The sequence below is a fragment of the Malania oleifera genome, chromosome 8 (genome assembly GCF_029873635.1).
Source record: "Malania oleifera isolate guangnan ecotype guangnan chromosome 8, ASM2987363v1, whole genome shotgun sequence".
NCBI lineage: Eukaryota > Viridiplantae > Streptophyta > Magnoliopsida > Santalales > Ximeniaceae > Malania > Malania oleifera.
In genome coordinates this window covers 21,459,617-21,474,670 of record NC_080424.1, presented here as the reverse complement: position 1 = coordinate 21,474,670, position 15,054 = coordinate 21,459,617, and the positions used below count along the sequence as shown (strand labels likewise).

Sequence of the window (15,054 nt, the reverse complement as noted above, 5' to 3'; positions counted from 1 at the left end):
AGCAACAAAAAGTTGTTGCCTACTTGCCAGTAGTCAAAAACAGCAACTGAAACTGGAGAAATAAGTGGCAAACCAAAAACCTGTTGTGCTTGCTTGCAGAAAGTCACAAGCCTACTTGTCGAGAGTCACAAATAGCAACAAAAACTAGAGAAATAAGTGGCAAACCAGAAACCTGATGTGCCTGCTTGCCGAGAGTCACAAGCCTGCTTGCTGAGAGTCACAAACTGTAAGAACCCGAACCGTGATAAATGGGTTTAAATAAATAAGAGAGGGGTAAAATTAGTATTTGAACAGGCTTCGTCGACGAAGTCAGACTTCGTCAACGAAGGCCATGCATCTCTTGTCGACGAAGTTCAGAGGCTCGTCGACGAGGAGAAGCTGAGGAGTTTCGGAAAACCGGTGATATCAGGATTCGTCAACGAATCCACCGTCTCGTCGATGAGAAGACTATATAGCCTCGTTGACGAGGACACCATCTCGTCGACGAGTTCGCCCGAGTCAAAGGGCTATAAATATTATTTTTCATTGCTCAACCATTAAGAAACTCAAATATCTTCTCTCTCTGTCTCTAGAAATCTCCCTACTCTCTATCTCTCTAGATTTCTTCATCGTTCGTTGCGAGAATCATAAATCTGAAGTTACCACGAGGATCGTGGAAGGATTCTCTACAAGTTCTACGGATCGAAATCCCGTTTCGGAGATTTTCGGGTTTCGGCTTAAAATCGAGGTAAGGTTCGGTTTTCAATTCTGATCCGGTAGTTTTGTAGGGAACAGTGTTGTGAGTATATTCTGTACTGTAATTTGTAGGTTTTGGAACTCGATTCGCTGTTTAGGGGCCTTAGAGTTGGGGATTTGCTATTCGGCGAAAAGGTAAGGGGAACTGTGTTTATATCGGTTACTTTTGAAATCGGACTCGGTAGAACTATGATTCACGGTCCTGTGTGTGTTTTGGCTACTCATTTGGGGGGATCTAACGAGGAAAACTATGGATTTTTCATGATTACAGTTTTAGGAAAAGGGGGCGACGAACTGTATCCCTAGTTTTGTGAAAACAGAACGTATATGCTGATTTATACTGTGTTATAGGGATGACCATGCCTTGACTTTTTTAAACTGTATGTGTTTGAAAAACCGTGATTTTAGATTACCAAATGGGTGTGATTTGTTTGGTTATATGAGCATGCATGTGTGTGTGTGATTGGTTTAAATGCTAGTAGAAACGTAGTTCCGAATTGTTCCAGGTACTAAGAGTGTCCGGCTCTATATCCGAGGGCGTATGAAATCGCTGGTCATAGATTGGCAAAGGTCCAGCTCTATATCCGAGGGCGTGAGCCTATTCCGGCAGATCAGGCCGAAGGGTGTGGATCCACCAATTAACGCCGGTACGATGCGATGGGAGTCGGGGACTAGCCATGTGCCGGTGGTGCCGTGTTCGCGGGTTGGTTACGGGCCAACGCCGTACGATGCAGGCCGGCTTCGGGCCGATAGGTGTGACGACACCGGGATTATTGATCATGTGTGTGTGCAAGCGTGTATGCATTGTTGTGAAATTAGTACTGGACTGCATTTAACTGCGTGTATGTTGTATCATGATAACACTCAAATGTCACACACCGATATAACATGTGTTCTTCCTTACTGAGAGGTGTCTCACCCCTGCTGTACGTACATTTTTACAGGTCCTTCGAGTAATATGAACTAGCGTCCTAGTGTAAGGAGCGTAGTGGCCGGTGTACTGCGGTTAGCGCTTGGTTAAGTGCTAGGATTGTGTTTTGGTGGGTTGCCTTTTTGGGATGTGTTGGGCACCCAGTTGTACGTTGTATGTTAGAACCTGTTTCTACTCTTGTATAGACTCTGGTATGGTACTATGTATATATAAAAAGACCTTTTTCCGCTGCGTATATGGTTGTATTTGGATGTGTATAGGGTGACTAGGAACCCCACGGGGTCAAACCCTCATCCTTTGTACTGTATCTGTGGATGATTTGTATGATACAGGGATAGGTTAGATTACATTTTCAACCCTGGGTCCCATTTCCGGGTTCGGGGAGTGACACAAACAGCGGCAGAAACTGGAGAAATAAGAAGCACACCAGAAACATGTTGTGCCTGCTTGCCGAAAGTCACAAACAGCAACAAAAAACTGTTGCCTACTTGCCAAGAGTCACAAGGACATAAACAGGAGGAATAAAATGGCAACCCAGAAACCTACTGCGCCGACAGCCACGTAGCCACAGAAGTACCGAAAGAACAGAGATAAAATTCCAGAAGAGAAAACAAAACCCCAACAGCCACGAAACCGAGAAGACAAAAAATCGAAGGGGAAAAAAACTTAGCAATCGGCTGGCTCTGAAACCATGTCAAATATTTTGTGAATGGCCCAATGAATTGGTCTTGAGTTCTGTATATTATATATAGACTTTACAAAAATGCTATACATGGAAAGTAAATAAGGTCTAGCATGATTCTAGCCCTATACAAGTAAACTAAATATATGCTAACTGTACCAAATAATGAATTGAAATATAAGGAAATAAATGTGGGCTGAAGTAAGGAAAGAAATCTTTTGCTTTGCTGTTTGCTGTTCTGTTGACAATATGATCAGTGGCAGCAGAGTCTATGACCCAAGGACTAGATCAAGAAGTACTGGGTCACAGGCATACTGTGTTAAGAGATACAACGGGAAGAGAAGCTTGTGGTGACACTTGATAGTGATACTGCTAAAACTTGGAATACTCTTCCTCTGATATAAAGGCAGTACGTTGCCCCCCACTCGACCTCAAAGATGAGGAGTCGGTGGTGACTGCATTGGCTGCCTTCAAAGGTGTGAAGTCAGTGGTGGCTGCATTGGCAACACGTGAAGGTCTGCCACGAAGATCCCAACATTGCTTAACAGTATGATTATCAGTCCACAATGAGTGCACTTGCGAGGAGTACTTTTGTCTCATCCATATCTACCACTATGACTACTTGAACCACCACGATAACTTTTGCGGTTATTTGGTAAAGAACAAAAATCATTCTATGTAGCAAAGGTTGCCCTCTCAGAGCCAAATGCAAGAGCAGCAGAATGCGTGCTAAAGGAAGCACGAAGGACCCGAGAATAAACATCAGCATGGCAACTCGACACTACTAGACCGAACTACCTCAAACTCAAGTCTCTAGCCAGCTAGAACACGAAGAATTGTCATCTGCTCCCTTTGCTTCTACATCTCACGAATGTCGGTAGTTATAGGTTGCACGACGTTAAGCTCCTCATGAATATGCCTCATCTCTCCAAAATAATCTGCAATGCTCCTATCTCCTTGCTATAACTGAAAGTACTCTTTGAGATAAATCATACATACATGTAATGTTACTGGAGTATAGAAGTTTGACACAATCCCAAATCTCCTTGCACGTATCTAGATGCATACACATCTGTGCAATCTGTGGCTCCATCAAATTCCATAAAAGGGAAACAATCAAGGCATCTTCCTGAACCCACACATCTTTTCTCTTCTCATCAGAATAATCATATTGGAGCAAGTGGTCAGATTTCCTTCATCTTGCTAAATAAATCTGAACAATTTTAAACCATTGAACATGGTTCTTTCCATCAAACTTTTGAGCCGTTATTTGCGGCAACGATGTAGGAAACAAATTTTTGGGATTCATCGATTCCATCCCAACACTCACAAATTTGCAATCACACCAAAAACAAGAAGAACAATCAAAACTACAATCACAAGCTATGTGAAGCACTAACACAATGACAGATGAGGTGAACAACTCACCAACAAATATAGCGTTGTGACACTCACAAATCAACAAGCACACAAAAAACAAGAACAATCACTAATAGAAACGATCACAAATCATGTGAAGCACCGACGCAACCACGAACGAGGTGAACAACTCACTAACGGATATAGCACTGCCACAGCCTCACAACTGAACATACGAACGCTGCCGCGACTCCAAAAAAAACTCACAAGGAAGCCTTCACAAACCCTGGACAAAAATTAACGGAATACCGCGAGTGCATGGTAAAAAGGTTGAATTTTTTAGCAAAAAACTGGCCTAACAGCTTGATAATATAGTCTAAAGAAGGAATCATAGCATGGTAAAAGAAAAAAGAAAAAAGTGGCCGAAACTTCACTCATGTGCCGGCGTGTGGGGGCATTTGGAGTGCCCTCCGACGATGGGATTTTAATTTGTGGGGTGGTCGTCGGGGGGGTCCGATTATGGGTGTATGGTTGGTTTTTTGATTTAGTATGGGAAGGAGGTGGACCTAGGAAGAACAATCACAGGAATGGTGTTTTCCAAAGACGACTGAGGGAAATGAGGTTTAGATAAGATCACGCTCTAATACCATGTTAAGTTTTGATTAAAATGAATGACTTAACTTGAACATATGTCTCTCCCTCTATTTATAATACAAATTAAAGACATTCTAATGACAATAATACCCTTACTAACTCTCACACATTAACATACTAACACACTCAATAATAATAATAATAATAATAATAGTAAAAGACATATATAACCTCTAACAAGTATGTTTCTGACTCCACTAATGTTTTAGGGGACTTAATCATATGTACACCCATCCCCTTTGGAAGAATTGGAGGGGCTCTCCATATTTGAAAATGATGATTTGGGTAATAAGTTGTAGTTTGCAAGGACAATATTTTACCAACACTAGTAATGATGATTTGGGTAATGAGTTGCAGTTTGCAAGGACAATATCACACCAACACCAGTGGAGAAAATTTCAAGGAAGGATTTTGAAATTCAAGAACTCATGGATGAACTGAATTTAAATTTTTGTAATCTTGGGGGAAATGAAGTCAATTTTAATGGGTTTAGAGTTTGAGCTAAAAAGGTTCAAAGGGAGTTAGCTGACTTGGAGAGTTTGGTGAACTATGAAGGAAAAGGATTGAAGAGGGGAGTTAGTTGTTAATTTTATTTTTTATTTTATTTTATTTTTATTATATTTGGGGGGTGGACTTCTTGACCTCATTCGTTGTAATTTCTCTTTCTCTATCTAATTACCTTCTTTTATCATTTAAAAAAAAAAAATTCTTATTGTTTGTTTCACTTAACTAGTTACTCTTAGTTACAGTAGAAGGGGTAGAAGTAGACCTAAATAACTTGGAATGAGAAGGATTTTAATAGCCCTCAAATTGTCGAGAGAAATTGCTACAATCTTGTAAATTGGCGGAAAATGATTCATGTAGCCAAACACACCTAGTAGGACTTACGGCTTGGTACTGAAGTTGTTTGTTGTTCAAAATTTGAACAACTACAATTTTTCAGCATTCCTAAATTCTAGTAGAAATACATTCATCAATTGTAACAACTTTTAAGCCAATGCAACATTGATGTATGCCAAATATATGGCAATTAAAATTTTAGAATGCATGCTGCTGTTTCACTAATAAAAGCTTTGGTGTCCTCTAGGGGACAACCCAATAGTTTGAGCTTGGTTACATTGGAGGTTCACCTTCTAACCTTGGGAAGAGGTGGGAACATGGTCGTTAAAATCACAAACCAGATCTTATGATAGATCCCACGGTCTTGATTTACCAAAAAGAACCTGATCCTATATAGAATTGCAAGTTGGTAAGATCAGAGTAGGATTGGCAAGATCGTAGTAGGATTGTGGTAGGATAATTGATGTAAGACAAATAGGCATAGAGAGGGGGTGCAGGAAAATACAAGAAAATAATAGGAAAATAAACAGGAAAGTAAAGCAGAAAATAAAAATGACGACAAAATATGCCCCTCATGGTTACACACTACTCCCATTATTAAATAAGTAACCAATCTCTAGGAATTAATATCAAGCCCCAATTAACAAAACATAATATCAAATCTCTAAAAATTAAAACAACACACAAATGTAAAAATCTTCAAATCATAAAAACCCTAATAATCATGAAGAGCCAAGATAATCTACTAGTTTATTAGCCTACAAAGTCCTACAATACATAGGAAAAATCCTTAAAAAATAATAAATTACAAGATTGCCCAAAATTCTAGAAATGCCATTGCCAAGCATTTGCTTTGGAGGCCTTGAAGCTCATATTGCATCATTATCCCCTGATTTCTAAAATTCAACCTTGAATATGAAGTACTTGAAAAATGAAGAATGACCAAACCAAACTAGCTTGCATTGGAACAATATAATCTGCATTCACAAATAAATATGGATGCGAGTGGATGGATGCATTGAAAACAAACTTATTGTTAAAGCTTGATATACATTGTTGGTCCTTGGCCCATAACCTAACAGCTTAAACTTTTAGGTAAAGTGCTAGTCTAACATGGTATCAGAGCTAGTTACCAAGAGGTCCTAGGCTCTAGTCTTGTTGCCCGTGCTTAATTATAAGGTGTTTAAAATTTTCTATACCCTGAAATGGGGTTATTTATCTTGTTTATCTCTCCACGTACAGTCGGGCAGCAGGTGCGGGGAAATGTTAATGCTTGATATGGGCTCGATTCAATTTCAATACTTAAAAAATATTTTATTTACTTAAATTATTTGTTGAAATGTTGCTTCATTTACAATTTACAAATCAGTATAATAGTAAGCATAAATTGTTGGTCAATAGGGGGTTTATATAGAAAAAGGGGAGACCTAGGAATACTTCCACCTTCCAATGTGGGAATGGAAATTGGGAGTTGAAAATAGGGGAGAGAACCGCAACAAAAAGGTCATGACTCATGAGTTGCAATCAGCCCATTAAAGAAGAGCTTCAAAGACAATTCCTCAGTGCTCCTCGTTTTGCATTCACACACACCATGGCCCACCTTGTCCAAGGCTGCTGCTTCTTCCCTTCTACTTTTCTTCTCTCTTCTTCAGTTCTTCTCCTCACTTGCCCACCAACCATGGCAACTTTTACCTAGCTTCCATCGCTAAGAACTCACCTGCAAAGCTCCATAGCCAAGCCACCATCCACTCTTCACTACTATTGCCCTCCTTTTCACTCTTTTCATTTATTCCACGTTTACCTATAGCAAAAACTTGGCAATAGACACAACGCCATTCATGCACGAAGAACGTTTGTCTAGGTTTGCTTGAGAGAGCTTCACCCCACATTGAAAATGCAACAAAAGAGTCGACTCCTGTATTTCCTATAAAAGTCATTAAGCTGCATGGGTCCACATGACAACTTCTTGGCATCTCCCCCCCCCCCCCTGTGGGTCTGCTATTTAGTGGGCCTTTGATAGTTTTAAAAACAAAATATTGATTTTTATTTTAAAGGTAACAAAGCCAGTGGTATGGTTTGTTCTTGGTTTGGTTTAGAATCAAATTGGTATAGTTCATTCTTGGTTTGGCTTAGAACCAAGTTGAGCTTGAGCCTATATTTTATTTTCCGACCCAAGCTCGAGCTTAGCATTTTAAGCTCAAATCAAGTTGAGGCCAAGCCCACCTATTCTTCTGCCGAGCCAAGCTTGAACATGTTGAAGCTCAGCCTGATTCATTTGCAGCCCCAGGTATAATTCTAGTTTTAGACTTGGCCCAACTAATTGATAAGAAGGGTATTCTTTCATATAATATGGCCATTTAGTTAAGCAAGCCCAAGACTTTGTTAATCTAAGTTGGACTCAAATGAGAAGTCCAAAGGTGGTCCTCATTCCTAGGGTTCTATTTAGAAGGTAAATAACGAAGGTCAGGATGTTGGACGAGGAAATGGGGAATCAAACAAGTCAGAGATGGATTTCAAGAAGCAGAAGGACCAGATTTCAGTCCTTAGAGCTCAAGAAACAAGCAGTTGGAAGGAGGAGGTTAGACTTCACGTTCAAAGTTCAGCACTCCAAACTTCAAGTTGGGTTGATTGAACTCTGGAAGATACCCAAAACGTTAACAGCTTAGAGCTAGAATTAGATTGTGGTATTAAAAATGTAACAAGTTTGGAACAGTGTTCAAAAAATAGGGAGGTAAGATGTAAAAAACGAAGAGGAATTATGGGGGAGATTGACAATATCATGTTTTCAAATTTTGACATATTTGAAGGTAGTAAGGTTTATGCTCCCTGCAAGTAGCTCATATGGGCGCTGAGATGAGGAAGGTGTTTGACGAGAAGAGAGAAAATTTTGGTGTGACAGGGACAAAGCTTTTAAGGAGAGACTCTAAAGGAGAACTTAGCATAGTGGAAGACTTTCTACAAAGAAGGAGGTTAGGTGTAGCAATGCGGAAAGGAAAGAAAAGGAGGTAAGAAATGGGGGCATATTTCAGATTTGGAAAGTGATGATTTGAGTGAATTTGACTATAGTGGGGAGTTATTCATGGATAAGATTCAGATACAATAGAGGTACACTTATAATTCTTGCAACAAAGTAGGGAATCTATCTTATGTTCATCCTGCCCTGTTGGAAGGTTTGGACGGAGAGTCTATTTTTGGAAATGATGGTTTGTTCAACAATTCACAGCATAGGGATGGAATATTGCCTACCCCCATGGAGGAAATTCCAAAGAGGACTAAGAAGCTCAAGATTTTTGGATAAGTTAGATTTAAAGTTGAATGATATTGGAGGGAATGAGGTTCTTGCTTGGACGGTGGCAAAAAGCATAAATTGAAGGGTCAAGGAAAATTAGCAAATTTCAAAATTGGGTAAATTATGATAGAAAGGGTTTGACAAGGGGTTTTCTTGGTTACTTTTATCTAGTTTCACGGTGTGATCTTCAATTTTTTTGTTTTTTTTTTCTTTCTTTCTTTTTTGTCTTTCTAGCCTTGTCCCTGCACATTGTACCTTCTTTTTCCCTATCTAATATACTTTCTTTTACAATCCAAAAAAAAAAAGACACAAAATACTGATGATCAAACAAATTCTTGACTCTACACAGACCCCAAATATTTGAATGAATAAGAGAAAACAATGATTTACCACAAGACTCAACTCTAGACGACAAAGATGTCCTAATATACTTCCCCAACTAACACACAAAACACTCAAAACAAGAAATGGGCTTGAAATTGGAAAAACTTGTAGTTTTAGAAGGGATGGATGACCCAAACAAGCATGCCATTGATTAAGAGAAACACCATGAGTAGAAATTAAGGAAGTCGTATGACAAGAATTGGACCCGCCATGACCACCATCAAAATAGTACAGGCCATCCTTCTCAAGTCCTCCACCAATCCTCTTCATCTAGAGATCCTAAAAAACACTAAGGAAAAAAGGTCACAGAACAACTTAGTTAATTGACTAACTGATAGTACGTTCAAGGGATTTAGGCACATATAACACGAGTGAAAAGGAATAGAAGGAATTGAGAGAACATTGCTAGAACCAGAAACCAGTGTAGACGAACCATCAACAAGAGTAACCTTAGAGTGTAATGTAGTTGGGTTCATGGATTCAAACAAATTAGAACTACCTGTTATAGGAGTCAACAAAATATATAAACCAAGGTGAGGAGGGTGAAAAGGCAATAAGCCTAGTTGTACCTGAATGGGCTACAATAACAATAGATGTAAAAGACTAAATTTGGAGTTGTTGAACCATGCAAAAATTATTGTTAAACTCCTCTTGAGACACGGTGAATAATCTACTCAACTCCCCGGTAGAGTGGCTAGGTGCGTTTGAAGTGTCAATAGTGGAATCAACTTTTGCAAGAGAGTTATTGGCCCACGATGGTTCCCCAGGGAGATCCCAAAAGAGATTAATGGTATGATTTATATCCTTGCCACAATGTGTGCAAATGCGACAATTGCCACGACAAACTCCTCATCATATTACACAATCGCTAGCACAACCACAGTCCAAACCTCTCCCTCATCCTCCAAAACTTTCTCTACTACAGTTAGAGTACATCCATGGCTGACTTATCATGGGAAGGAGCTTGTGTAGTCAGGCAGCACACACTAACATAAACAGCACTTTCAGGACTTCAAAAGAATCAGAACTTACAACACTTCAATATCTCCAAAATCCAGATAATCCAGAACTTCAAAAGGCAGCTATAACTACAGAACTGAGCTTACAATATCGTAGAGGAATTAGTTAACCACCAAGAACAGGGCAGACCACAGCAAAGTACGGCAGACATTTAATAAACAACCTGGCAGCAGCTCCACGCATGATGACTGGCAGCAATTGGAAACAAATGTAGAGAAGAACACAAAATAAATATTTGAACACCAATCAGAACCAACCAGCAATCGGTTCAAGATTGCGAGCAATCAATTACGAATACATACTGTAAAAACAGCATCATCAGAAAATCACTAACAGAGTAACAGAGGAACAGCAGCAGCAGCATGCAAGAAATAGAGTATAACTGCATTCACATCAGCAAATCATCATGAAAACACACAGCTTCCTGCCAAGGATGCTGCACAACCTAACCCATAGGGAGGGTGTGCTTAAATGACTCACAAAACCAACCAGAAAATCAGATTTGAGGACTGATTAAGGAAGGATATGGAAACAAACGATAAACAGAACATCAAATCCAATTCAGATAAAGCAGATTTGAAGGAGATCAATGCTCTAATAGCATGTTGTAAATTTAAAGATGGAGGAGAGAAGAAGAGAAGAAGATAAAAATATAGGAAAGAACTGAACGGTAGTTCCCTGGAGTCTAAGTACAGCTCCAGGTCTGCCCTCTTATATATTATTAATAATCATGTCTTAAGGACAAAAAATACCCCCATTGACAAAACCTAATTATTAAAATAACATATTCTCTACTAGAAAAATAAAAAAGAAAATTATCCAACCACAAGCAAGAAAATACATCCTTCTAATTGCAGAAATTTCAGATAGAATATAGGGACAGTTACATCACAAAGAATTTGCATCCTACACATGACAACAAAATTGAAAAAAAAAATGTAATATTAGAAAAGAATTGCAACAGAGTTGATGGCCGGTCAAATTACAGAAAAATATCCATATTACAAAAAAATATTCATATCACAGTAAATGTCAACTTGCAAATGGTGTTTAATATATCAATACAGATAGTATGGTGAGAATAAACTACTTATTTTTTTGTCAAACCATTGGGACAGAATCATCAAAAAAAAATTTTAAATTATTATTTAAAAAAAAAGATAGGAGTGCATTTAACCTAAAGAAAGTCATTTCTTCTATGTTAAATCCTCTTTTAACATTTCCCGAGTTTTATTAAAAGTCCATTTTCTATGGGTTCTCTTGAATTCAACTGTTTTATATCCTTTTTGCGACACCAACATTAGGATCAAAATATCCAACATCTGAAGTTCAAGATCTTGAAATATACATCATCAAGAAGTAGAGTTTGTTCTACTAGCAAGGCAGTCAAGCTGATATCATTTTCTCAACTACAATAAATAAATAAATAAATTACCCTAATTATCTGGGTTTGGCTATGTGAATCCTCTTTTCTTTCGATCCTATAACATTACCTTGGTCTTGAGAGTGCCCTCCACCTCTATGAAATCACTCTTTCTCAATAGAGCAGTAAATGCTCTTAATTATGTTCAAACTATGAAAACTAAAACACAGAAGGTCAAAATTTGAGTGGCATTATATTCAAACTATGAAAACTAAAACATGGAAAGGCTTAATATGACAAAAATGTAAATGTTGTGACAATTAATATAAGCAAGACCTGCATGTTATCAAAATACTCTTTTGTAGGACAGGAGTTAGTACCTCAAAGTCAATGAGTTGTATAATGTTGCTCTTTCCTTTCAACTTGTTTAAATATTCAATCTCCTGACAAAATCCATATGCAGTGGCATAATCACGGCCTTTAAGCTTTATTTTCTTAAGGGCATAAATTATACAATCTGATGAAATGACTTTGTGGACCTCACTGCTTCCTCCACTGCCAATCTTCCCAAGCCTTTGATATAGTTTCCCATTCACTTTAAAAAACAGGTCAGGGTCATAATTCCTTTTGCGAGGGGCTGATGTTCCCTTACCACTAACAACCTTTTCTTGTTTTTCTGATTTAGAATGCTCCAACTTTACATCAGAACATGAGTTCTTTGACAAAGGAGCCTGAGACTGTATATCAGTGACATCACCTGCAAATCCTTTCTCTTTAGTTGACTTGTCTTCAACAGGAGAGGGACCTCTAGGAATGTTATTTTCCTTTAGCCGACAGCCTTGCTGCTCCTCAAGCAGGCAGTATTCTTTCTGGCTGTCAATGACTGAGGTAGAAACTTGGGCTGCATTTGCTGTCTGCTCAATTGGCATTCCAGTGGTGCACTTAGATGAAGGATATGATGGTTGTAGCAAATCTCTTTGAGCTATAGGCTGGGGATTAACATTGAGGTCGCCACACAATTCCACTGCCACATGAGAACCAAGATCTTGCGTAGAACGGGAACAGTATGTCGTTGAACTAATCATGGGTGCAGAAGTTGAATTGATCAATGTTGTCGTAGCACATGATGACCCAACAATGGAAGACTGAGTCATTGGGTGATTTGAGTCACTCTGCAAAAAATTTCTGAATTGCTGCAGTTGATCCTGAGCATGAGTCGTTCTCTTTGCCAACAAAGAAGTCAGCCCACCCTCAGACTTTATACTAACCTCTGATTCTGTGTTTTGAAAATTCTGCTGCTTCAAGTCTTGATTGATAACAGTTGATCCATCTACCAGATTGCTCACATCCAATTCCATTTCTGTCAATGCAAGGGAACCCAAATGAGAAGATAAGTTGTCCATTCCAGTGGTCATTCGACCATCGGCCCCTGCATAAACAAAAAGCTCGAAAGAGGAGGCAAAGTATGTTGTGCAACATAGTTATCAACTTAGGATTCAGGACTTAAAAAGCCTCAGTTAGCCTAGCAATTAAGAATTTGGGAAAATAATATATAACATTTAAAAGTCTATAATATTTAGGGCAATGCAAATAGCAAATTACTCACAATACAAACAAGGGTGAGGTATCAGAGTCTCATTAATATTTTTTTGCATTACAGAAAAATTGCTTACTGGGTGCCAAACGCAGCACTGACAAGAATTTAAGGTTCAGGAAAAAATACAAACAATTTACATTTTCCAGTATATTTGATATGCAAAAAGTAACAAGGCATTAACAATACAAGCAAATTTTGGAATTCAGAGTGTCTTTTCCACATGATTTCATGAAGAAATTTGCTAAATATGCAGTAAAGCCAAGCAATCAAACTACTAAAACTAGCAATTCAAAGGAAAAGGAGCAATCAATTACCCTGGGTACTGGTGTTGCTTGCCATTGAAAGCTGAACCTTCTTCTGGTCATCAGCTGCTGGGATGTGTTGAGAGTCTTGAGACTCTACACGGGACAAAGGAATTTCCGTACTGTTCTTAAACGGTTTAGATTGATCTAAGGGCACATCTAACCCATCTTGACTTTCTTCATATGTACTTGTGGTAGCTCCTGAAAATGAAGGGCGCATAATCAATGCATCTTCTTTTGTTTCCCCAGCAACAGAGATTGTGTTCTTTGCATTGGCAGTAGAACTCTTCTCAGTGAGGCCCTGACTGAATGGAACTACAACTTGTGACCTCTTGGCATCCAATGGAGGACCCACATTTGAATTTGAGCATCTCGACTCTTTGCATGGTGGAACCAATATACGCCTTGGCCTTATGTTATTGGATTGCATTGTGACTGCAAATTCCACAAAGAAAGACGACTTTATTTTTTTCTATATGTAATTTTGCAAAAATAATAATATAAACAATGAGAAGCAACGCCCAAGGTTCAAACACCATTTTGGGGGTCTGGAAAGGGCATGATGTACACAGCATTACCTCCACTTTTGGAGAGGCTATTTCATGACCTTCAAGTTTGGGTATAACACCCTTATCATCATTGGGTCAAGCATCACACTCTTAAATCTAATTGTTAAAGAGCTTAATTTTACATTTTAAGTACATAACCCTAAAACCTTTACATACCAAAATTGACTAAACCCTAAAATTGAGAGGACAATACATTGAAAACCCCAAAAAACCCTAATTTATTCTACATTGAGCGGAGAATATTGAAACCTCAGACAAACATCAAGCATGGTTCAAACTGAAATCGTTAAGATAGCATTGTGGAAATTCTTAAAGTGTCATTTAAATTTTTTTAAAAATAGCATCAATTATAGCCCTCATAGAAGGCAGTAAAAATACTTCCAGATTGTGAACCAACGCTTAACAAAAAGGAAAAACCCTAAGTTGAGTTGAGGCTCAGTTAATGACATGCACAGAGACAAAGGAGAGAGGGAGAGAGCGACCTAGAGGACGGTGGCGCTTGAATGCAGCCTGAACATGACGAAGGAAATCTGGCGGAGAAGACGCAGATGAGGACGACGACGCCGCCGAGGATGTGACAGAACGGCTCGGATAGGAATCGGTGGTGATCGTACGGGCGAGATTCCTGGATGCTGCTGGTGGGGCCGGAAGGTTAGCCTCCCCGTCCATCGACGGATCTCAGAGGCATCTCCGATTGAGAGAGAGAGAGAGAGAGAGAGAGCTTCGACTTGGGTACTGCACAAACAACAAACTGCAGTGTCGGGGAGAAAGGGAGAAGTTTTAAAATTTTAAAACGGCTTATTGGCGCTGCCTGCCTTGCTCTTTTTTTTTTTACTTCTTCTTTCCTTTCTACGTCATAAATTTTTAAATAAAAAATTATAAAATTATGAATGATTGAAATTGAAAAATGTATGTAATCAGATTTAAATAGTTAATTATTTTATTTTGAGTATTAGATACAAATGGTGAAGAGTTCTTTTAAAACACAATGGTCTAAAAAATAGTAAAAGAAAATTACCAGAACTTTTAGTTAATTGTAGATATGAATAAGATTATTTACTCCTATTTATATCTAAGTTTTTTTAATTAATTAATATTTTATTTAAATAAAATATTACCCTTTTGTTCATAAATTTTAGCTATACATGTTAAAATGATTTCAAAATATTTTTGTAATGATAATAATAATATTTACATTCAATAAGAAAAGTAAGATTAAATGAAATAAATTTAAACAATACTACCAAGTAAATTATATATTATTCAAAATACAAATAAAATATAAACTTTACATGAATTACTATAAGACTTAATTTAAATTTAATTTTA

At 38.2% G+C, this 15,054-nt stretch overlaps 1 protein-coding gene across 2 annotated transcripts in view; it reads right to left on the bottom strand.

Annotated features, from left to right (window-relative positions):
* LOC131162449 (serine/threonine-protein kinase MPS1) overlaps window positions 1–14,511 on the bottom strand; it is a 35,010-nt gene extending 20,499 nt beyond the window's left edge. Inside the window, exons 1-3 of one of the 2 annotated variants that reach the window (XM_058118931.1) lie at window positions 14,208–14,511; window positions 13,169–13,591; window positions 11,638–12,617 (exon numbers count right to left, since the gene is read on the bottom strand). In XM_058118931.1, the coding sequence (XP_057974914.1) occupies window positions 11,638–12,617; window positions 13,169–13,591; window positions 14,208–14,394 (1,590 nt within the window). In that variant the 5' untranslated portion in view covers window positions 14,395–14,511. Of the gene's footprint in view, window positions 1–11,637; window positions 12,687–13,168; window positions 13,592–14,207 lie in introns of both variants that reach the window. The other variant, XM_058118930.1, reaches the window with a different exon arrangement.
* Window positions 14,512–15,054: the final 543 nt, after the last annotated feature.